Genomic DNA, 25594 nt, shown 5'->3' on the forward strand with positions numbered 1-25594 from the left:
CCTCTCCAAAAATGAATTTCTGTCATCTATAAGATGAAGGAGAACATCACAAGCCTGATAGCTGCAGGCCTGAAAGCAGGAGGTGAATCACTCCTGTTGTCTACCTGTGTTTAAATTGCAATCTGCCTTTAGTGGCTTTTTGGCAGCAACTGCGACATTCAGCAGTCGCCTTGTTCTGACCAATGACTGTGTGCTCCATGTTTTCTGCAGTCATAGATAAAAAATATGTACCACAGCCTCATCAGGCAGGTTTGCATGACAAATTTTCTGTATATGTATATTAAATTTCATTTTCGTGATTTTATGAGCTTTTTCAAAAGTGTATATATATATTTTTTTAAGTTAATAGATTTTTAAAAAAAAAATCTTTTACTTTATTTAGTTTTTAACGTTTGATTAGAAGCAACACAACAAAAAACTTTCTCAGTCAATTCAGATTTGCAAAGTAATAAATCCTTCAAACAAAGACGAGGGGATGTTTTTAAGTAAGTAAGAGCAGCCCAAAAAAAGTAAACCACACACGAAGGACGCAGCTCATAATTCTCAGATGTAACGATCTCATTGTCGTTACTATAGCAAATCACTCGGGCATGCGCAGTTAAGTGATAAACACACTATCAGTCGCAGCGGTTGAGTTGGCCTGCAGATTTGGGCAAAAGCAATGAGGTAAGTCAAAGTCTTGAACTTGTTTTTACGGTTAGTCTTAAAGCTTTTTGTCAGAGGTGTTTGTCTTCGTTTTAATGCTCGTGGTTTTTTTTAATGCATGTTGCAGGTCAAACGATAAAAAACGATAAAACAGTAGCTCCCAAACTGAGAGACCATAAAAGAGTCCATGCTTGTAGTAATAGCTGGTAAATTGTACTTTTATATTTTCAGCGCATTTCCGTAGTTGTCCCTGTTGGGTAAAAATATGTGTCATTCAAAAGCTGGGACCTCCATACTGAGCCTCGTGTGATTCACTTCAGTGGGAGGAAATTATGTGCTATAGCTTTTGGGTGACTCCAATTACTGACCCTGCAACACTCTGAGGTTTTAAACCATTCTTCCTTTAATCATTAGAGACAGACGTGGTCAGACTGACTTGTATCAAGAGCTGTGGTTTCTTTATTTATTAATTAATCGTCTCTGCTGCACTGTGACTCAGCATGAGGATTGGACCAACCCTATAAGCGCTTTCCTTCAAATTAATGGTTAAACAATAGCTTTTTTTATTTTCATAACAGTGTTTAGTCTTTATCAGCCTCGATTAAGCCTCTTGTCATGTTAATCACACTGTATGACCTGATTCTGAAGTAAACTTAGAGGCTGATTAAGGGTTAAGAGGTCAAAATCTAACCAATCAACATGAGAAATGAAAGTGTACAAACAATACTTCCTTACAGTGAAAGGGCATGTTTGTTGTCATGTTAAATCTCTTTTTTGGGGGAGGGGGCTTTGGGTGACAGCAGGTAGCAGGAATGTGATATAACAAGTGGAGCTGTGTTTTATGCCACCAACTCTTTCCCTCCCCCTGGATGTCAGATCTGTTATTCAGCCCACGAACAATAGAAGAGGCTCTCTCTGTCTTAAACAATTCTGTCAAGTCTGCCAGATACCCCCCCGTGACACACTGGTACACACACTGTATCTGCCTCCTGTCCAACTCTTTATGCTTGATCCTAATTTTCCCCCATCACACACACATTTAACTTCTCTGTCTTTCTCCAAAGGGCAGTGCTATTGGTCTGGGGTGTGTGTGTGTGTGTGTTTTGAAGGAGAGAGAGAGAGGGAGATGATGAAGCTTGGGAAGTAGAGCAAGGAGGCGGGACTTGTCACCGTTCACGTGTAGTGCTGATGATGCTCCGTAGAGCATCAACAGAGTCTGTGAAAGAGGAAAGAGGAGAGGCCGCTTGGTTAAATAATAACTAGTCAGCCATGAGGAGCAGTGTGTCGCGCTGCTCTGAAACTGAGCCAGACTGTCGGGAGGAGACACAGAGGTGAAACTCGGAAGTGGAAGAAGACATCTGGGACGTACCTGTACCAAGCACAGACGCTGCTGTTGCCATGGGGGGCTCTCTCAGCCAGCACAGGAAGGGATCTGTCAGCTCTCCTCGCAAGAAGAACAGCATGTAAGGCTAGATTCTTCATTTGTATGTTTGTCTGTGAGCGTGGGGAGATGCTCCAGCTCTTTGGTGTTTTGTCTAACGTGGATGCTTCTGTCAGTGAGGGGGAAGAGAAGTGGGAGATAAGGAATCAAAGTGCAGTTTTGGGGCACTGAAGCAAACAGGACTTTCTGTGCTAGGCAAATTTGCCCATCGTGGGAGTTTGAATACTAGTTAGGTATTCAAATCAGACTAAAGGCAGAAAGCAAGCGAGCTTGACTGAGGAGTGGCGCAGCTGATAACATGAACTGAAGGTCCAAAGCAGTTCAGTTTTGACAGCTGCTGTAGTTACCACAGTATAAAACACAATGCTGCTGGCAGGTTTTGATTATGCCGCTGTGACCCTAATTCTAACCCTAATCTGCACTGCGTTAATCGTACAAATTGTGCAGTCCATTTCTTTCAGGTACTGCAGACTCCTGTTTCGTTCATGCATCATGTTTGACATCCTTAAAGACCCGTGAGATGTGAAAACCGCAGCTGTCTGGAACACTTATATTGAAAAAAAGGACATTTAAATGTTTGAGCTGAGGCTAGAAAGCACCCAGTCACCGCTCATCCTCTTCTTTTTCTTAATCCTTTGTCACAAAGAGCGAGTCCTTTCACTTCGTCCTACTTAAAAGCTTTTCTAAGCTCCTTGTAGCGTAACAACAGTTTCGCATTGTGTGTTATTTTAGTGGTTCTTGTCAGTGGCTATTAATATGAGAAGCACTGCCGCCATGTACTGAAACTGATATTATTTTGGAGATGGCAGCAGAACACAGAAAGCAACTGTAAGAAAAAGCTGCAGAGAACTCAAAGGGACAAACACTGAGACAAAGCCGTGTTTAAGAAATGCTCAGCTGGTTTAAAAAAAATCTCACCGCTCAAGCATACTCCAGTCTTCTGTATCCATCTGTGTTTTTGTAAGGTCAGATGGGGGTTGGGGTCCTCTTTAAGAGAAAACTGGGAAACCAAACACTGCTGTGGGATAGGAGCTTTCAGCTTAGGATCTAAATTTAGTTGGCTTCATCATCCACTTTATATCCTAACTGGAGCAGTCTTAGATGTACACTGGTTTTTTTTGTTTTTTTGTTTTTTTTTGCTCTCCAAAAGCCCTGAGAGAGTCTCACTTGGGAAAAAGCTGCCCTGCATTTGGAGCTCATTTCCTTCTCCATGGTACAAATCAATCTAATGTGGAGTGAAATGTCACTGTCTTCATGTATTGTGAATACATGAAGATGTGACAAATCTAAGGATAAGCATTGATTTTAAGCATAAGGCTTCGCTGTGGGGTATTACCAGCATAAAGATGAAAATCACGGCTAAATAATTGTGAAGTTAACAGGTAAAAACTTTGATTTGCACCATACATTGGATGTTGAAATGCAGTTAAGAATAAGTATAGCTATATTGGCTTTCTAATGGCAGTTAAACTTGTTTTGATTTGATTTGAAGGTATGAATGTAAATACAAACATAAGTTGCAGTGGGGTGTGTCGACTCCCTCCCACACTATGGACGTGAACTGTAGTGTGGGAATTGTGTGCTCTTTTGTTCCTGTTGTAGTCCAAAACAGTAGCTCAGCTGGTGCCTGTGCATCAGTCCTCTCTTATTCTCTCATCGCCTCATTCTTTCTCTCTTTGTTTTATCATGTCGCTGTCAGTCGGGTTATTTTAGTGCATTGCAGCACTGCAAGGGCTTCGGCTCTGATGATTGTAACTGTGTTCACTCCGAGCTAGTTTTCCACTCTGACGCAAATAATTGAATGTTCTCTATAAAATATTCAGGTACTCTTTCGCGATGTGCTTCCCAAAAGCATACCAAAGAATTTGAAGCACGAGTCTCTCTTTGTGTAAATTTATCTCTGTGCGTCTTTTATAACAGCCCTTCCCAAACTGAAGAATGCCACCGCCCAGACTGAAATCTGAAAATCTTCCGCTGTCCCACCAAAATTTTAATCACAGCTCTGATCAGCACATCAGATTAAGATAAAATAGTTTACTGCTTTACAATTCTGAACTGCTAAAATTTCATAGACAAAAATGTTTTATTCACAACAGAACATAGAAAAGCTATTGAATGTTTAAACATAGACATTTTACAGTTTCATGAAAGATATTTGGTCATTTTAAATTTGATGGCAGCAAAAAAAAAGTTGGGACGAGGCAACAAAAGACTGGAAAAGTAACGATAGACAGATTCACAAATCTGCAGGAAAACTGCATTTACAAACCTCACTGCATTGGCTCAGGAACTTTTCTGGAAAACCATTCACTCTGCCATCCACAAATGCAGATTAAAACTTTCATGCCATATTGATTGTCTGTTTTAGTTCAGACGATTAATATGTGAATGGGATCCATAAATGCTGCTCACTTCTCTGGACCAAAGCTCATTTAAAATGGACAGACGCAAAGTGGAAAACTGTTCTGTGGTCAGATGAATCTGGAATTCCTTTGGGAAAACATGGATGCAGCATCCTTTTATAGTAGGTGAGGTGAGCAACCATCCAGGCTTTTTTAGGGAAGGTCTTGCATATTTCAGCAAGAAAATGCTAAACTACATGCCTCATCAATGACAAGAGCATGTCTTCATAGTACAAGATTCCACATGGTGAACTGACCTGCCTGCAGTCCAGACATTTCACCAACTGAAAACACTCAGAGCATCATGACATGGAAAATACAACAAAGGAGACCCAGGGCTGTTGAGCAGCTAGAATCCGATATTCCAGCGAGAATTAGAGAACATTCCTCTCCCCAGAGTCCAACAGCTGGTCTCTCAGTTCCCAGATGTTTACAGACTGTTGTTAAAAGAGAGATCTGTTACTGCCAAATTCAAAATGACCTCGTATTTTTCTTAACATGGTACATTTGAATTCTGTTTTTATTCACATTTCACACAGAATACCAACTTTTTTGGAAATGGGGTATTAATTATTAACAACAGCATCAGGTTTCCACCTACCGACAGATGAAAAATTAAAGTACCATAAATTATTTTAGTAAGTTGATGTGGCAACAAGTGCAGCAAGAACAACCTGATTCTAATTCTCTGCTAATTCTAAAGGTCTGTGTAACCTCACAGACCTTGAGGGCTATTATTTCTTCATCTTGGGGTTTGATGATGGTTTTGGAGAGAGAGCTGTTCAAAATCTCCCACGGGTGTTCAACTGGGTTAGTATTTGGTGATTTTGAAGGCCCTTGTGAATAACTGGCACCATTTTCATATAAATCTAATCATGCAGTAACCTCTTGTGTTCTATGGAGAACATTTAACATTTTTAAAGAGGACACTCCCATCCCATCAGGAATGAGATATTTAGGCTCCCAAAGATGACACATGATTTTTTTTTTTACATTTATTTTTTGTGTCATGTCTACTCACTTCTTTTGCATCCATGTTTTTGTATTATTGAATCGCTGACTGAAGCTAGTGTTGGCCTTTGTGTCATTTCGTTTTTCTTACGTGAGGAATAGTTCCAAAATATGACCACTAGATGGAGCCATATCTTTTAAGAAGCCAACATAGTGTTCCGTTTGGATTAGATAATATTACAACAGACTGTCTTTTGTGAGACATTAAACATGCTCTTATGTAAAAGTTATGGGAAAAGTGACTTATTTCAGGAATTCATGGCAACTGTCTTTAAAAGGGAATCCAGGCTCTGTTATGTTTGTATTCCACCAAGTGGAAGTTGAATCTGTTAAAAAAAAAAAAAAAAAAAAAAATAGAAAAAATGTTACTTTTTAATTTTAGCCATTTGAGGTTGGACGCAGTAGCACTGGTGTGTACGTCACATGACATGTTTGCCATTTAGCATTTGTGCTGTGTGATTGTTGATCAAAGAAGAACCATTCAAGGATGACATTTTGCGCATTCACTCGAATGCAGCTTCTAATTGAAACACAGCCGGAGCTGAAATCTAACATTAAAAGAATGTAAGCTGCAATTACACTGGACACAAAACATGCTGATGACTCTTATTCTTAGCTGTACTGGATAGAAACATAAAGTCATGTTGGGATGACTGTTATAATCAAAGGCTTTGTAACCTTTTGGGGCTGACCGAAGTCATTTCAACTACAGCTTAACTTTATTTTTTTCTGGTAAAATGTGTCTTGCGGCCAGGAGAAAGACAAAAAAGCCAAATAATACCATAAAATACACAGAACAGACTAAAGGATGTAAAATAAAAATGTAAGACGTGAATAAGTGACAATAAGTGACAATAGTGTAGTATTCCTTGGGTATAAAGGCAACATTTCCAACAGTTTATCATAGCAATCTGCTCGTCTCGTTAGACACAGGGCCACTTTTTGTGAAAAGGTGAGCTTTTGTCCAGCTGATGAAGAGGGAAACGCAAGAATGTCCAAATTAAAAAATACTTGATAAATTTCAAAGTGAAATCATAGTATTCATCTAAGGACAAAGAATATTTACAGGCAGTGTGTAAACTTTATATTGGCGCTAAAGTGAGCGTCGGGCAGCTAACCTTATATCATCATGCAATGGATTAGGCATAGAAATAAACAGTTTGTGATAGCTGGGATGCCCCACTAATTCCTTCTTAGTCTACACACAAACACACACTTATCTCATCCAGTATCACATCACCTCTGCTGCGGCTCACAGACATGTTTATCACGGCCGATTTATTCTTAGCTCGTAACCACACATGCTGCTTTCAGTCAACATTTATTCCGTGATTAACGATGTGCATTCTTGCTACATTAACTGACAGCACACCCATATAATAGACGTGGTCCAGTGTGTAGGAGTGTGCCTTTTTAATGTGCCATAGTCGTTTCTTTTTGGTGTGTGTGTGTGTGTGTGTGTGTGTGTGTGTGTGTGTTACTACGAGAGCCGATGACCACTTATAGGAGAATGTGTATGTGTGGGCTTTGCCACTGTTACTTGTGTGTGCTATTTGTGGTTTCAAGGTATTACATAAGAGTTGATTTTTTCCCCTTGTATTTTCCTCCTGCTTCTGTCTGCGGTCTGTGCCTCTGCCAGGGAGAGTGAGGGATATTTCCACTCACAGACGGTGTACTGTTTTACTTACTGTTTTCCTCGTATGGCCAGTTCACATCTCCAGGTGTTGCAGGGTGAAGAGTTTGTGCAGCACATAGTGTATATCACATATGGCTACTTTATTATGATTATGTAATGATCATGATTATTTGAACTTTGAATAAACTTGTATTTCTCATTCTACACTGGACTAAAATGTTTCCAAACAGCTGGCTTGGTTTTAATATCTAAAGCCATTGTTGTAACTGAAATTGAATAAATAATCTTGCATGGCCTTTTCACTTCACCTTTGTGTGCTGCTTGAAGGGCTTTGTTAGCTGCAGGCAGACCGTCCTCTCTAGGACAGACAGGTTTGTCTTCTCATCTGTCCTGATAAGGGAACAAAGGCGACTAAAAGCAAACACAAACAAATGTTTGAGATTCTTCTCCCGCCCCAAACGTTCTTTTTCTTTTCTCTTTCATATCCCAGATCTTTTCATTTCTATTATCTCCCTCTTTCTGCCTCTCGCCTTTCTAACACTTCCCCCGTCTCTGTGCGCTTAATTAAATCAGTCTTTTCCGGTTGCCATGGCTCTCATTTGCTCTGTTTTCGCTGTCGACTCATCATAGGCTGAACAGAGCCTCTTTTTATGTGTTCGCCAGTGTGTAAAAAATATGTGTGAGTGCACTGGTTAATCTTTCCCTCTCTTGCTGCCTGCGTGTATCTGTGGATCTGCTCAGTGTGATAATAGCGCTCCTGTCTTTCCTTCCACGTGTTTTGTGGGAGCAGTAAATGGCAGGACGGGCACCTTCAAATAAAAAGCATAAGCAATAAAATGCTTTCGTTCTCATTCCCAGTTCACCTTTTTCACAGCAGTTGGAGCTTCTTCCTGTTATTAGATTATTCATGGTTCATGTTTTTTTTTGTTGTCAGAGAATACATCTCATCTCATCTGGCCTAGATACTGTGTGTGTGTGTGAGTGTGCGTGTGTGTGTGTGTGTGTGTGTGTGTGAGAGTGTGTGTGTGTGTGAGCGTGTGAGTGTGTGTGAGTGAGAGTGTGAGTGTGATGTGTGTGTGTGTGCGTGTGTATGTGTGTGTGTGTGCGTGTGCGTGTGCGTGTGCGCGTGTGCGCGTGCGCGTGTGCGTGTGTGTGTGTGTGTGAGAGAGAGAGAAAGGGAGAGAGGTATAAATGTGAAAGCCTGGACTTACATAAGCCACCCATGAGCAACCTCAGAGGCATTTGTGTGAGCAACGATGAAGCTTTCAGCGAAATGCTTTATTCTGCCGGTGTCGTGCTGAGCTGCATCATTACTGCTGAATTTAGGTTTGCTGTATTGATTTGTCCTCAGGCTGGCTTGGATCGTTTAAGTGAATAGTAGCTCTGTTAGTTGATGACGTATTACTAGGGCTGAACGATTATGGAAAATAATAACTAGATTGCAGATTAAATTTTTGAGCTTCCAATAACTTGCGATTTAGCGATGCGCTATGCGATTATTTTTTTCACAGGAGTCTTGTCCTTCTGCTAATTATTTACAAGAAGCAATAGCGAGCTCGATATATGGGAGTACTGCCCAATCACGATTGATAGAAGTTAATCTCTTGAGACACATATACGTGTTCTTACTCCTGGACCAGACAGACCATTCTGTTATGACATACGAACTGTAGGTGATTGTGCACACTGTGAGATTTAGATACAGCGACTGGACATTTTTATTTAAACTTGAGATCGGGTTTATAGAGCAGTATACATTTAGAACATAACACAAAGTTTATTTTTGCACATATGACGAATCTGAGCATAAAGTGCTGAAAGGGAATGTGTGAGAATTCCACGACTCTGAGTACAACATGAAAGTCAGTCATGTGCGATTGCAGAAATATCCATAACATAACAAAATATGAATATGCAGGCATTAGCCGTTTACCAGGCTCCTTGACATTCGAAGTAGTGGTATCGGGACATTGTGGTCACCAGAGCTAGACGTCATCCGCTGCAATCTCTAAAATACATATTAAGTACCATATGATTATATAAAAGTACAATATATAACAAATACACACATTTCTCACACTGAGAGTCTCTGCAAGTGCCTAGGTAAGACTTATGTATGGATTCATAAAGTGGGAACAGGCTTAATAGCGAAATGTGGGAATAAAAGCGACACACACCATAGCTTCAGGTCGCTCTTAAAGAATGTCTAAAGGCGCTTCGGTAAAATCAGAACGTTCTGCCTCACGCCCTTGCATAGAAGAACTGATTTTGGCATTGCTCCTAGATGAGGTGTCTCTACGTAACTTGGCTTGTGCTGCTGGCGTTGGTGGCGGTGGACGGGGCTGCTGCTGCTGCAGCCAGGGCTGCTGGGTCGGTGGAGTTCTTAAATCTTAAACTGTTTCGGCTCCGTCTCTGCTTCTGCTATCGCTACAAGCAAGGGTTGGACTAAAACACACGAGTTGTATTAGGTCGGTGTCCTCGACTCCGCTCTCTCCACACCTAGGCTGTTTAATCGGACACGTTCTTGCTGTTTCGATGCTTGCTTCTGCAGATAGGCTGTCCAGTATCAAACAAACTCAATAATGTCGCGCGAGATAGCGGACTCCACGTGGGCAAGTGGTCGTCAAGCGGCGCGACACTTACAACTGCTTTCACACGCTCTTTTTAAAGATTTGCTCGTACCTTCTGGGGCTTTATACCATCTAAGATCACTTAAATTCACCATCCCTCAGCCCAATCGTTAATCTCCACGCAACAAACAGGATACATCCTGAAAAAGCCCAACCAATACATTTTTAAAGTTGTCTAAGTTGAGTTTATACACTAGTTACGTTTAAGTCGCACGCACGCAAGGTGCCACAGACAGATGCCGGGGTTGGCTGGGGGAGACCAGCGGTGACCTTCTGAAAAATGGATGACTGAAGCTCCTCTTCTTCTTCTTTCCTGGTTTACGACACGGGAAGTTATGTATGCCGTCTCGTAGGCTCCGCATTCTCAGTAACGGCCCTCATCTTTGCAAATTGCATACCACAGAGCTTATGTCAGCTAGCCGAGGTATTAGACAGATTCGCTGTATCCATAAGGGAACAGTTCTTAGAGAGAGAGACAGCAAACCTTTCAACCTGTGCAACATCATTGGATTATATTCCTCGAGAATAGTAACGCTAAAAGTTAGGTTAGGACTACTTTGACTTGCGTTGTATAAACCTCACCAAGAACGACTGTGAAGATATTCCTTACACAGCCCCTATATAGGAAAGAAACTCATTGTTACAAAACTTAATAGTTATTCTCTTGGTTGCAACCCGAAACATTAATTCATTTAGTGAACAGTTTAGTAGATTTAAGAAATACCTTCATGGCAACAGTTGTCACTCATCACGCATCATATTGCTTGACCGCTTCTGTGAGACGCTGGATTTCACTAGGAAGTTCTGGGCTGGTCTATCCTGGATGAACATTATCCGTCATAGTTTATTGGGCTATGTGATAAGAGCGCTAATTTGTAAACGCGCTCTCTGACTACCCGAGCGACGCGGGTCGCCTGTCGCACGTAAAAAAACGCGTTTTACGAACCAGTCTTCATCCAAACCCCAATTCACCGCACACACACACACCGCCGGCCCAGTAAGGGTCACGCGAGAGATCAGGGCTCAGAGCAGGCAATTGAAATTTGGATGCATGCGTTCCCGCCCAGAATAAGTCGATAAATCAACCGCCAGCGACCTGAGCGGTTAGAAAATGCCAGCGATCACACCCCATGCCGATGCAAAAGACGTTCCGAAGATACCAGCTAATCCTTATCCTGATTCGCAAATGCGATATATCGTTCAGCCCTACGTATTACTAGATCAGCAATTTTATTCTCAGCTCAGATTTTACTTGCCTGCATTATTATAAAGGTAAAGAGACTATTGTTAGTCCTCGTTAGAAATATTTAATCTCGAATCCTCTTTTTCATGCGGGCCTCTGTGTTGCCAAGTCAAACTGTTACAGCAAATTACAGCTAAAGTACCTTTCAGTCTCACTAAGCAAATTAAGTGACTGAGCAACATCTCAGTCATTTAATTTGTGAGAAACATCCTTCAATCCATGATAATAAAAAGCCAGGACGTCTGTTTTAAAGCAGCCAAAGTTGTAAAGATTTTATCACATCTGGAAAGCTCTCAGAGTACATACACCACCCACTTTGTGAGATGTGCCTTGGCCTTGACCTCTTTTTGCCTTCAGAATTGCCTTAATTTTTTGTGGCACAAATTCAACTGGAAATATTTCTCAGAAATGTTGGTCCATGTTGACATGATAGAATCACACAATTGCTGCAGATTTGTCAAATGTACATCCAAGATGTGAGTCTCCCGTTCCACCACATTCCAGATGTGCTCTGTTGGATTGAGTTTTGGTGGCTGCGGAGGCCATTTGTTTACTGTGAACTCAGTGTCATGTTCAAAAGTTGACTTTTATCCTGATAGTCTGTTATCCATGGTCCTGGATACACTGTGGTCATAAAGAGATGGATGTGGTCAGCAACAATACTCAGGTTTGGCTATGAGGTTTAAACGATGCTCATATGCCAAGAAAATATTCCCCACACCGTTACGCCAACATCACCAGCCTGAACCGTTGATACAAGGCAGGATGGATCGATGCTTTCATGATTTCTGATCAGCCAAGTTTTTGCCCATGTGAGCTGAGCCTGTTTCCTGTTCTGAGCTGACAAGAGTAGGACTGCGTGGTCCTCTGCTGTTATAGCCTCTCAGCTTCAAGGTTCGATTCAGAGATGTTCTTCTGCTTATCTTGACTGTAATTATTTGAGTTACTGTTGCCTTTCTATCAGCTCAAAGCAGTCTGGTCATTCTCTGGCTCGTTGAATTAAAAAGGTATTTTTCTTGAGAGAGCTGAGGCTGACTGGATAGTTTTACAACTCTAGAGGTTTTGTGTGACAAGCATAGTAGCTAGCAGTTTGTGAAATGCTCAGAAATGCTTGTGTCATGATGTATAAATGAGTGCTTTAAGGTTTATAGTTGTGGGGGGAGGGGGTGATGTTGAGTAAATGGGCTTTACAGCAGGGTATAATTTCCAGATAGCATTTGCACCAGTCTTTTCAGAATACTTCATATACTTACAGCTTTTAAAATGTATATATGCCCTATTAATTCTTCTCCCTTAGCCTGATCACCTCATCCACTTTCTCTGTAGTAGTCTGTCTGCCCCAGAGAAAACCCTTCTTGCCTCTTTAAACAGGAAGCTTTGGCTCTCCTTCCCCCCCCCCCCTCTCCTCGCTTGACCCTGAAAGGATCGGCGCGGGGAAAGGCAAACTCCTGAGGATAAACAAGAGAGTTAGCAAACATGTGGGAGCAGGGCGAGCTGATGTCTGTTAACCAGCTGATCGTCCGCCCAGACAGAGCGGAGAGTGAAAAAAGGAGGGGAGCAGAGGGAGGAGTGAATACTGATGCTCCAGTAATCTGTGCCGTGTGAGTCAGTGCTGTTTAGAGCAGAGCGGCAACAGAAGCAGCTGCAGCAGTGTGAGGCACGTTTCTCTCTCACGAACGTCAACAAAGCAGAAGAGCAGGATGGGAAATCTGAGCGGCTAAGCAAGAGGAGGAAGTGAGACAGCAAACAGACAAGGCAAAAGAAGAGGAAGAGAATCAAAAACACAGATCGTGCACTCGTGTTCGCCGTTCTTTTCTTTTCTTTTCTTGCGGCACTCCAAGATAAACTGCCAGTTTCGTTGACAGCAATAGTAATCGAAACAGAGGAAGAGGAAGGTCACTATTAATTCTTAGAAGTGTCGTCACGCTCGGAACTGAACGTGTCGCAAGGATGTCCTGGTTGTCGCCGGTCCAGTGGGCGAAATGGACGTGGTCAGCAGTGACTGGAGGTTCAGCTGATGATGGGCAGCCCGCAGCGAAGAATAACAGAGAAGACATGTAAGAGTGCATGAAGTGAATAGAGAAACATAGCTGCTGCAGTATAATAAATACACTCTGATAGAGAAGATTTGATGCCACGGATTCTCGCAGGTTGATTGTGAATGTGGGTGTTTGTGTGATGACTCCCCTGAGTCATGCTGACAGGTGGTGGTTGTATACAAAGAGACAGAGCATCACTTACAGCAGACAAACTGCTCAGAGCTGTGATAATCTCTGATGCTTTCCTGTGCTGAGGATTGATGATGCTATCATTTGCTAAAAACAGATTCTTGTTTAAAACACAGGCGCTCAGGTTGCTGTTTCACGAGTGTCTGTTTTATGTGTTTTATGTTTCTTTGAGAAACCAACGGTAGGACTGCCTAGGCCTGTTTTTATGTGTGTTTGGGTGTTTGTGAGGGCTCTGTGGTAGTTGGAGAACAGTTGCTGAAAACTGTGGGCAGGAGAAAAAAACCCCACAGTTTCCAAAGCTTTAGATTTTCTTTCTTGTCCATTTCTAGTCTCTAAGTAACCTTCCAAGATTGCAGCCGTTGGGGCCGTCACTGGGATGTGACTCAGAGTGTGTGTGTGTGTACACAGTGAGGGGGTGAGTGGCTATGTGTATTAGGATTAGCTGCTGATGGTGGGGTTGTATGGAGCCCCAGAGTGTCAGTGTGTTTGTGTGAGCTGGTTATCAGAGGTGAAGTGTGGCTGGGACTGTGAGCTTTGTTGCTTGTTGTGCTGTCTTTCATTAGAGTGCAGACATTTTGATGTTCTTTGAAGTGACTGACACACACACACACACCCTTGCTGTTGATGTCCCTCCTTTTTTTTTTTTTAAGTCTCTCCACAGTTTGGAAATAAATTTTGGCTGGTTGCCGTGGCAGCTGACACAGCAGACCCAAAGACTGCGTGTGTGTCTGTGTTTGTGTGTTGCGGGACACAGTGTGTCGTTACTAAAGAGCAAAGGATGCAGGTGGCCTTGTAGTGCTTCACTTCCTCTCCTCTCCCTTCCTCTAACTTCCTTTAAAATAAAAGCACTTTATGTTTGGTCACTTTGAACTTTCAGCTCTATTGTGCTTGGGTCACTTAAAAAAAACATGAATTCCATACTGAAAACCTGTTCTGTGTTTGTTAGAAGGAACAAGACGATCCAACGCCCCAAAACAGCATTCAAAGTTTTATAAACATAATTTAGTAGCTGTTTGTAGGACATATGTGCAGCTTATGAAGCTTTTAAGTGCCTCTCTGTTCTCACAGACAGCACACTGTTGTCTGAAACGCTTTCTTTAAACCAGACAATGTGATGTTTATTTTTATCCCATCTTCTAAAGATTTTTGCAAATACAATGTTGTATATTGTGTTTTCACACTTTCAGCACATTTTATTTTCAAAAGGCAACATTTGACTTTTAATTCCAGATAATGCCATGAATAGTTGAGCTCAGTTGTAGCTCAGGTTCATGAATCTATTCATTCCTCTGTCTCACAGTTCGGACTCCGAGGGGACCTTTGAGACTCCAGAGGCCGAGTCTCCAAGTGTTGTGAAGCTGCTGGGCCAACTGGACAACTCCAACCACTCAGGTGAGATTGCTCAGCTGCTTAGCTAGCGCAGTGTTCGTACACTTGTCATAATCCACCCTACCTGCAGGATGAGCGTGATTGGTGGTACAGAAAAGGCAATGAGTCTGTGTCCTCTTATTTAACAGACATGAATTGGTTTCTAGTCATTTCATAAACAAAATAAGCTTTTTGCTTGAGAAAATGAAAACCTGATTAACAAAATTGGTAAACCACATTTATTCTATTAGCTACACATATTCAGTTATTTAATCAGCCAATGACATGGCAGCATTTAAGCACACAGACATGGTTAATATGAGCAAACTGAGATTAAGGAAGGGTAAGAAAGATGATCTAAGTGAGTTAAACAGCATGAAAACATGTATACATTCTGCTGTATGATGTAAGGGTGTGTAACTGTTGACCATGTCCATCCCTTTATGACCACACTGTGCCTGTGTGTCTTCTGATAGACATGCACACAATTAATCTCGCACTGAGAAAATTAAGTTATTACGACAAGGGTCAGGAAGATAAAGTTAATTAAAGACGTGGTAAAAATAAATAAATAAATAACACTATCACCCCGATTTGTATGGACAAATGGTTACCAAATGCAGTAAATTACACAGAGATTTTTTTTATATATGTACTTACAGTGCAGTGGGAATGATAATGTTTACAGATGGGTTTTTTTAGCTGGTATTTATCCTGCGTGGTTATTGTGCAGTCTGAGTGCTGTTGGGATGAAGCACCTACGCCCTGTCCTACACTGTGGCTGCAACAGTCGACTCCTGAATGTCTGCTTACATCAGGATAATGGATCATGCCACATATTTCCAATCATTTGTGATTTTGTTTTAGCTCTGAGAGGGGTGTTAAAAGCACCTCTGCGCATGAAGCCTAATCGCACTGACTGCTGACACTCACAGGTGGGGCTGGGTAACAAGCCGGTTTTTCTTGTGTCACACAATGCTGAAAATTAGTCTTCCATACTTTCTATAACATGTATTTGTATTGGTACGGAAGCACAGACAATCCATAAGCGTTTCAAACAATACCTGGCCTAATTCTCAGGTAGCTGCTAAGATGTCTGATCTAAATCTGCACTGAGAGTCAGTTTAAACAGGCGGACATAAAGAAAGATGTCACAGTTATTGTTATTACTTCAGAATAATAGCTTGTTGAAGACTAATACTTTCATAATTATGCCTTCTCTTTTGGGTTGGATTTTTTTTCGCTTTCTTTTGTAATTTGGAGAAAAGTGATACTTTTGTTGTAACAGTAGTATTTACGCTAGTGTGCGTTTAAAATGTTCAGACAATGCAAAGTTGCTTTGTGTAACTTCATACTGGGAATATTATGTTGCTCATTATGCAGTTTTAGCGTGCCAGAATCTGGTCTCGGATCGGCGTACTGTGATCTGCTCAAAGTGTGCTTATGAAAGGTAATCAGACATGTAAATGAGCTCACTTCAGTGAGGCACAGACTTGCAAATGACGCGGGCTGAATCCTCTCTTTTTGAACCTGCCAGCAAGGCCTACTGGGGTGCTTCTCACCCCCTCTTCCTCAGCTGTCCTGCTTTCAGACACGCACAGACACAAGTACCAGGCATTACCATGGCGATGGCGTTTCTGTGTGGAAGCAAATGCGATTGTCACAAGTGTTTCTCCATGTCCTTTAATGATGATTAAAAAGTTATTGATTTCGTCTGTGTGTGTGGATATGTTGTGTCCATTTTGCACGGATGTGTTTTGTAACCACAGTATATGTGAAGCTGTGCCACACAGTAATAGAGATTACCGTATTTGTTATTGAAAGTAGTTTTTGGGCTGAAACAGTCACGTTAAGTTAAAAAAATCTGGGTTAGTTTCATGAATAAAAGATCAACTGTGGAGAAACTGATACTCGGGTTCCCTATAATTAGAAGACTTGTGGTTCTGGGAAACTACTGCCTTTTCTTGGGAACATCCACACACCACAATCTAACTAGATGTATTATTTAAACAATAATGAAGATAAAACCTTAGGCAGTTGTGTGTATGCTTGTATTTGTTTCTCTGTTCAGTCTTCTGTTTCTTTCTTTTTCAGTGAGCTGTGAATCTGTAATTCAGCTTGATGTTGTTTTTGTTGCTAAGCCACGTGGTGGTGGTGCATACGTCCTTTGCATGACTGGGTGTGGTTCCTCTACATCTGTTCCTTGTCTCCAAAGGGCGTTTCTGTTGTGTGCCCGAAAGTATCCTGATTTCAGCTGAAGCTTAGTTGAACTTATTCTGTGATTCAGTTTTCAGTTAGCCTCACGTTAGCATTCGATCAGAGCAAACTGTGTGAGAAAGAGCTGAAACCACAAAGCCTCGATTCATGTTAGCGTACGGAGAGGTCCCTGTTGCGTTATTAACGGGCGTAGTATTGTAAGTTTAACAGTATGTGGATGGGTGAGGGGGTCTGACTTGTTATAGAGATTCCTGTGTTTCAGCAGCAGTGTGATTCAGCTGCTGCTGTGGTTGTTAGCTAGCTCTTAAAGACATGTATAAGGACACAGGAAATGAAGTGTTCTTTGAGGAAGCCAGCAGCCATTTTAAGTGCTCTAACAAGAGAAGGAAAAGTTTCATGAATCACTACAAGGTTAAATCCTCCAGAGACAGATGCAGTCTTAACATAGACACAGGATGGGGATGTGAGGTTTCGTGGTTTACAATCAGAGAGTCTGGAGGAACTGGAGGAGTGGATTTATAGATAGCAATGCTTTGCACAAGTTATTACATTTAACATGTTGGTTAACACCCCTATTGTATTCTTTCATTAGCAGCAAATTATGATGCAAAATGTTAGTGTCAAAGTTACAGTATATTATGTGCCTTCTAATCCATCCACCTATGGTGGATGCATCAGGGGCAACTCAGGGTTCAGTATCTTGCCCAGTGGAACTGTGACAAGCAGCCATGGGGAGCAGAGTTATTATAGTTTTTGTATTTTCTGAGTAGTTTTTTATTTTAATTTCATTTTGAAATTTTGTTTAATTTAGTTTCAGTTAGTTAGTTTCCGCAGTAGATTTTCTTGCGTCAGTTTAGCTTTTATTGTTTGAAAGTGTTTAGTTTAAGTTTAGTCCTTGTTATTACTGAATGGAGTACATATGTCAGAGGCAAAATGCAAGGAAACCAGTACAGTGTCACAGTCTTGTATACATCCAAAGTCTTTACAAACACATCCATCGAAGCCTCATCAGGCAAGTTGTAATGAAATTGTTACTAAACTAAAACTCAGAACGTCTGCTGAGTTTCCAAGCTCACTAAATAGTTTCAGGTAATTTCTTTGTCGAAAATCTAGTTTTTATCTTTATTAGAGTTAACCCTTTTTTGTAGTTTAAGTCAGGTCAAGTCAGCTTTATTTGTATAGCACATTTAAAAGACATCAAGCGCCGGCCAAAGTGCTGAACAGAGGGACAATGTAATCAAACAAAAGAAAGAATTCAGATAAATGAGGTAAAAAAAAATTGTAATAACCTTGATGGGGAGCTGGGTAGTAAACCTTCCGATGGCCAGCTGTCCCGCTCCACCTCACGATATACTATATGGACAAAAGTATTGGGCCACACCTCTCAACCTTTGAATCCAGGTGTTTTCCGTCTTAGCTCGGCCTTTTCCCTCATTTAATTTCTTTTTTTTTTCACAGTACAAAGGTTAACTAGTTAACTTATATGACAAACTAGCTAAGTAGTGACATTTAAATAGAGGATTCTTTTTGTTTTTAGATTTTCAGTTCTACGGAGCAGTTCATTGACTCTTTGTCAGCATGTTAAGTGTTTCAACTATATAATTTTTCCAGCTGCAAATCTCAGATGAGATTGGCTCCCTCTTCACCTGCCTCACCAAAACATAACTGGATCCTTTGCATGTGATCCTGTACAGAAGCTTGTTTGACACAGATCCTGATTTTATTACAGCTGTTTTCTCTCGATCACTTCCGATACAGCTCTTCAGGATCACAGTCACATTAAAAATATCTTTGCAGCCCTGTGGCACAAGTAGATCGATAAAGGCTGTCAGCAACATATGAGTCTGTTTTTAGGGTTTTGCATCCTAAATGTTGAAACTCTCACTGTAGAGAGTTGAAAACAGCTTCCGTAAACCTACATTAGTGCGCATTTTAGTCTCCACGTGTGTTTAAATCAGCATACCCAAATTGTAAATAAACTGACTTCTATTTTTTGTTTTTTTTCCACAGTTTTTCCTGATGTTACAAACCACATTCTGAATACAGTCTCCAGCCAGGATCTTGGTACCGCTCCATCCCAAGAGGTCGATTCTCTGAACAACCTTGCCAGCTCCTCGCCTGACAACAGCAGGTTCAGTTTGGATCAGAACCTTAATCTCACCCTCAGTAACAAACCTGAAGTGGTCATTTCCCCATCAAAGACTCTTCCACAGGCTGCCCGGCCTCCGACGCTGTCTGTCGTCTCTCCGCTGAACAAACCCGATCCCTCCGAGGTGGATGACGAGGCTCCGGTGACGTCCGACTCAAGCCCGGATTCAAACTTGACTCTCAGTCATGACATTAGTGTGGATTCGGATTTGCTCAATGGCAACATGGACTCTGACATTTTGCTACCAAGCACAAAACTGACCTGCGAGCCCAAAGGGTCAATTATCACGTGAGTACGTTACAGACTTGTATACGAAGCCCTGTCCTTTCCAGTCATCAGCCATAATCATCCCTGTTCCAGTCGGTGACTGCAGTTACACAAATGCTGAATCTGAGCCAGGGTGACTCACACATTTTCAAGCTGAACAAGTGCTTTTCTCTTTTAGTGGCTGTAGGGAACAGTACTGAATGCTCACTATTGTCCTCAATGAACCTAGGAGATCAAAGTGTTCCCATTTTAATCAGCCGTGGTCGCCTGTTGTGTGTCTTGAAAAAGTCCTGTGAGCTGTTTTTTCTTCTTCTCTTCTTTCTAATGAAGAAGTAATATTCAGCATTATCGTGTTTAATAATGCTTTTTTTTTTTTTTTTTTTGCAGTAGTGTTGGTTTTATTTTAAGAAGTTTTAGAATTTAGTCAGAAAAGATTTTATTTGAAATGCCTGCTTTTAACCTGTGGATGCTGATGAAAGACTGGATGTTGAAGTCCTGTCTTCATACCTGGATTAAGTATTTTTAAGAAAAGCTTTGTTTTTGCAAAAAGATTTTTCTCTTCAAAGGTATTAACCTCCTTAACGTTTCTGTAACCCCTCGTCGTACGATGTTAAGATGTCAAGCATCGCCCTCTGGTGGTTTTTAACCAGAACTCCATATTTAACACTAATTCGAGCTTTTAAAAAAGATTCGGCACAGGCATGGTTATTTTTTTTTTTCCTGTTTTTTTAACTAATGGATGGTTAAAAAAGCAACTTAACTGTTGTTTTATTAACATATCCCAAAAATGATCCTGATGTGAAATGGCATTCGGAATTTTATTGATATTTCTTTATGCATAAACTCAATGTGCTTAACACAGAAGATTAAAACAAAGAAACAAATTTTTATCAAATTAAAGTCAAAAACACATTATAGTTAGTTATAGTTAGTTTTGTGAGTTCACAATATCATTTCAGTTATTTTTAGTGTTACTTTTCTTAAATAAAATAAATGTTTTTGTTTTGTTTTTTTACCTAGATTTTATTTTTTATTTTAGTTTTAGTTATTCAAGGTATCTGAGTGGACGATAACATATGAGGGTAAAAATAGCACCGGCAGGTAGATGTTTAGGACATGTTTGGATGATCGCTTTATCTGCCGTCTAGTTTTTGCCTCAGTTTTCAGTTTACTAAAGAACAATAATCCTGCACTCACCTTGTGTTTACCCTGACTCCTATCCCGTCCTCTCCTGTGTCTTTCCTTCCTTTTCCTTCAAACCCTGTCATGCTGTGTCCCTTTTCTCTGTGTGGCCTCAGGACTGCTGAGCAAGTCCATTTCCTCTGTGTTCTGTTGTAAGTACTTTGTAACTGTAGGTGCAGAAATGTTTGTGTGGTGTAACTACAGCTCTTTTCTTTTTCTTTTTTTTTTGTCTTGCATACATTCATTAATTCTCCTTTGATCACAAAGTGAAGGTGGAAGAAATTGTGGAATTCATCTTATTAAGTAGATGAGAGAAATGGTTTAGTGGTAACCCTATACATCCCTCCAATGCTCTGTGCAAATGTTATTTAAATTTGGCAAACAGCTTCTTCATTAATCTGCTTTTTTTTGCTGTGTGTAATTCAGCACTTTTAGCAGAGCATGCGAGCTCAGCACACACAAAGCAAAGCTATGTGGCCCAGCTGTAAGGCTTCCTCTGTCTCCTAATTTCTCTTCTCATCATCACACTTGTCCACATGTATGCACACACGGACGTGATCTGTTTGTGTTAGTGCTGATGTTGTCGTTTGCCTTCATATTCAGGAACTCCTGCAAAGTAAAGCAGAACCAGCCGGTCCAGAACGACTTTAACGGACAGGTAAGCACTAATAGGTTTTCTGCTGTTGAGCAGCTTCAGACTCGTTCATTAGCACTGCAAACTACATGCAATGGCTATGGATGATTGAGTTTGCTGCTGTTGAAGGATGACCATCATGGAGACCACGCCACAGATGAGGAGAAACTGGCGAGCAGCGTCGGGGTCAAACCAGAAAAGGACCAGAACAGTGAGTCAAATGATTAATTTAGGTTTATTTATACTTTTATACTGTATTTACTTTTCTCATGGCCACTTCACCATAATACACACAGTACACAGGGCACACACTATCCCAATATCAGATAACTGTTAATAATTGTCAGCCTGCATCAGCTTTCCACTTGGATCAAACAATCAGCCAGGGTTAATCAATACTGCACATCAACTAGGTCATCTTTGCTGTACCGTCACATACACAGTAATCATTAACTTCACATGTAATTTTGCATCACATTGAACCCTGTTACTTTGTGAGTTATGAGCATGAGAAAGTGAAAGAAAATCATTATGAAAATGTGCTAGGGGGCCTAGAAGCATTGAAATACAGCTCACATTCACAATAATTCAAATATATGTAGTGAGTGAAATACTTACATCATAATTTAAAAAAAAAATGCAATTAGATTTTACGCAACAAAATGTTGTTTAGAAGAATACATTTATATTTTGTGTACTGTAACCTAGTCTGTTACATTATATGGCACTAAATGACCCAGTGACTGCTGTTTCCTTCTAGTCCAAGATTGCCAGGTGACATCCAAACCTGAGGCATCAGACTGCTGCTCTGTGGTGAGATACCGTCACATTTTCCCACCCAGTCATTTCCCTACATCTGCTGCATGTACAATCCATTTAAAGACAGCAAAAGTCTTACTATATAGAGCAATTTCACTGTTAGACCAATGATTTTTGGCTTGAGGCTTTCATGTTGGTCAATGTGCTGTTGGAGCTTTGACCTTTTTAGTCTTTTTCCCTCCTCCATGCATCTCCATGGAAGTAGGTGAAGTTGTGCCAGAAACCTGGTCTATTTATACATCATCAAACTAGAAGCTGTCGTGCATATTCTTTGTTTGTTTGCACCCTCCATGATAATACCATCTAGTGAACACTAGGTGGGGCTAAAGCAATATTTTATGTCTCAGGCAAAGCTTTTAACATTCATGAGTCAAGTGTTTGACTGACAGTCTGTTTCTCATTTGTTCTAGTTTGCGTAGCGTCTGTGTTAAAAATAAAAACGTTATAAGAAAAAATAAAGAATAATGGCAATGAGCACTTAATTGTAAGCTTCCCATGTAACATATATAACTCCAATAATTATGACACTTTATGTGAAATAGTAAATGCCATTTGTGGACTACATTTTGGCTATAAATATGACTTTGGAGAAATACCAACGCACCGATGCCTATCGTACTTCCTTAAATTCACAACTGGACAAATTATTTTGAGATTTGTGGGACTTTGATGTTGCGACCAAATTTTAGCTGGATGAAAAGAGGGCAAAATGCAGCCTTGATGTTCAGACCGAATTTTAGGCAGTTTTCAAGTAGAAATGGTAACATCTCTACTTATATTGTTAAATAGACTGTAATTAACAGGATTTATGGTTATATATAAAATAAAGAAATTACCTGTTTTGCAAGTATCTTTATGACTCTGCATTATTGTACCTACATTATAAGGAATCCATTTCTTTTTGGCCACTTAAAACATCTTTGTGGAACTGTTATATTATATCTGTTGCAATTTCTGCTGCCATCTTGGCCAGATCTGTCTTGAAAAACTTTTTTTTTTTTTTTTACATCAGTGACACTTTTTAGCAGGATAAACAGAGGATATATAAAAGTCACTTTGCCAAAAAAAATGATTGGAACTTCTGCCTTGTGACAGGAATGTTGTTTGTGGCTCTAAATGTAGTCTAGTATAAATGCAGTCTGCAGACAAAACACTCACTTTAAAAACAATGGCTTTGACGTGTCCTGGCATGTTCCAGCACTATGTGTAAAAGTAACAGTGGTACTTTGCTGCTTCATAATAAATTAATTGATACTTCTGCACAGTAAAAATAGAAAGATTGTCTGGCTGAATGCTCAGTGTGCAGTTTAGAGCTCAAAACTAGTACAGTACTGATACGATGACTTCACTGTGCTGCAGGAGGTATTTAGTGTCTGCCACTGTGCTCAGGTGACAGATGGATTATAATTATCATTCAGCAGATTAGAATATGACAGCCGTAATCCAGGGAAGGACAAAACAACAGAGGAGAGAGAGACGGAAAGAAGGAGGAGGATTGAGGTCTGTAAGAACGCTGATCGAAAGCCAACGGCTGGTGTGAGGTGAAAGATGAGCAGTTTGAGAGAAAAATAAAAGGGAAAACAAAGAGAAGGAAAGGAGTTGGTGTGTGGAATATCTTCATATAACAGAAAAGTTACACAAAAACAAGAAAACAGCACAGTTTACATGGAATATATGGTGTAAATATAAAACGGCATTGAACGCTAAACCAGTACAGAGAAAAGCTTTGTTAAAGTGTGCAGTTTGTTCAGTTTTATGGGAGTTTTGTTGAATGCTGTTTCCCAAAATAGTGAAAACTGTTTGTGGCCTAGATAACTTTAAATTCTCGACGGTTTAGTGGGTAAACCGCTTATTAGCCCCGTACAAAAGAAAAAGACACAGGAGAGCATGACTGATTTCCTTCTGCTCTCAGCAGTATGAAGACACGTGCAAATTGAAGAACAAGTCGGGGGGAAGTGAGATGCAGAAAACGGGAAGTCAGGTCCTGGATTCCATCTGCATCAGTGAGGCAGAAAAACAGGCTGTTCTCACCCTTATCAGAGAGGAGGTACACTCTTCTATCACACTCATTCATCAGTGTTGCATGTCATCATATGTATTTATTTTTATTTTTTTACTTTGACAAGGTTTCATTCATGCACACAGTTCATGCTCACAGGAAACGTCTTCTTTCAGATCATCACTAAGGAGGCTGAAGTCAGTGACTGGAAGAAAAAGTATGAAGACTGCAGGAAAGAAGTGGATGAGATGAGGTTAGAAATATGAGAAACCACTACCATGAGAGTGGTCGCGTAAGGTTTTGATAAACTACGATAGGTTAACTTATCTCACCTCTATCACCTTTAAAAGCAGAATGAATGAATATGTAGCCCTTAGAAACCATTCTGTGTCTTATTACAGAAAGATTGTTGCAGAATATGAGAAGACAATCGCTCAGATGATTGGTGAGTGGAAATACTGAGAGATATATTTGAACAATTTTTTTTTTCCATCAAATCAAAATTTTCCATTAAATCAAACATTCCAAAGAATTTGTGTTATCTCTTATCGAGCCTGCAGTTATGATTTCTTATGTCGCATCAGTGAAAAACCAAATTCCTCCCTGCTTGTGAATAAAAATGCAATATTTCAAGCAGTTGAGTCTGAGAAAAAGTTGTGTGCCACGCCTTAACAATAGCTGCTTCTTCTTCTGTCAGAGGACGAGCAGCGCAACACTGTGAGTGCCCAGAAGGCTTTGCACACAGTGACGATGGAGAAAGACGCTGCCCTGGCAGACCTGAACTCAGTGGAGCGCTCGCTTTCTGACGTCTTTCGCCGTTACGAAAATATGAAGAGCACCCTGGAGGGCTTTAAGAAAGTAAGGGGTATATGCCTGTCAAGTCCAAGTGCTGTGATGATGAGCTGATAGTAGCACAAATTGGAGGATTGTAAGAGGATTAAGGTCAGAATAAGGTTGGATGGTATCCTGTGATTAAGGGCAGTGGTCTTAAGAGCAACAACACAGGTTTAGATCAATATTTCATGGTTCCCATCTTCGTCAGATGCCACATAAAAACTAATTGTATGCTGAAATCTTTACCTCAGTTTGGTCCAGGACTTAAATAGACTCCTCACTTTATGTGGTTCTATTGGAAAGACTTCTAGGTGTAAACGTGTTAAATCACAGTGTAGGGCATTACTCTAGTTAAAGACTCGAGTTAAAGGAAAAATTAGAATAACAAAAGCATTCACTGTAAAGATGACTTCTAAGGTGCACTGTGTTTGTTTCCTCGTGGAGAATGAAGAGGTGTTGAAGAAGTGTGCACAAGAGTATCTGGCCAGAGTCAAGCAGGAGGAGCAGAGATACCAAACACTAAAGCTGCATGCAGAGGAGAAACTGGACAAGTATGTAGAGAGCAAATATAAAACTACAATAAGAAACGAAACACTCGACAGATTCAGTTTCTGTTAATTATCTCATTTCATGCATCTCTTAGAGCTAATGAGGAGATCGCTCAGGTGCGTGGAAAGGCGAGTGCAGAAAACATGGCGATGACCGCCAGCCTGAGGAAGGAACAGATGAAGAACGAGTCTCTGGAACAAGCCCTGCAGCAGAAGGTGAATTGCATCATGGATACAAAATCTGATCTGAGCCCCATTTTGTGTGTAGTAGTGATGGACGGGCTGACAGAGGAAGTCAGGCAGAAGGCTCTTTGGACTATTATGTTTAGAGAAGACATTGT

At 40.7% G+C, this 25594-nt stretch overlaps 1 protein-coding gene across 5 annotated transcripts in view; it reads left to right on the forward strand.

The window, feature by feature from the left end:
- The first annotated feature begins 571 nt into the window (after window positions 1–571).
- LOC102295823 (transforming acidic coiled-coil-containing protein 1) overlaps window positions 572–25594 on the forward strand; it is a 29708-nt gene continuing 4685 nt past the window's right edge. For 2 of the 5 annotated variants that reach the window (XM_042227676.1, XM_014339359.2), the window contains exons 1-12: window positions 12468–13065; window positions 14537–14628; window positions 18832–19258; window positions 21023–21077; window positions 21183–21264; window positions 21814–21866; window positions 23785–23919; window positions 24048–24124; window positions 24273–24316; window positions 24569–24729; window positions 25150–25256; window positions 25349–25469. In XM_042227676.1, coding sequence (XP_042083610.1) covers window positions 12959–13065; window positions 14537–14628; window positions 18832–19258; window positions 21023–21077; window positions 21183–21264; window positions 21814–21866; window positions 23785–23919; window positions 24048–24124; window positions 24273–24316; window positions 24569–24729; window positions 25150–25256; window positions 25349–25469 — 1461 coding nt within the window. In that variant the 5' untranslated portion in view covers window positions 12468–12958. Of the gene's footprint in view, window positions 667–1816; window positions 2109–12467; window positions 13066–14536; window positions 14629–18831; window positions 19259–21022; window positions 21078–21182; window positions 21265–21813; window positions 21867–23784; window positions 23920–24047; window positions 24125–24272; window positions 24317–24568; window positions 24730–25149; window positions 25257–25348; window positions 25470–25594 lie in introns of those variants that run through there. The other 3 variants (XM_014339362.2, XM_014339361.2, XM_014339360.2) reach the window with 3 other exon arrangements.

Source organism: Haplochromis burtoni, unplaced genomic scaffold (assembly GCF_018398535.1).
Source record: "Haplochromis burtoni strain Fernald_Lab_line unplaced genomic scaffold, NCSU_Asbu1 Contig_276, whole genome shotgun sequence".
Lineage (NCBI taxonomy): Eukaryota > Metazoa > Chordata > Actinopteri > Cichliformes > Cichlidae > Haplochromis > Haplochromis burtoni.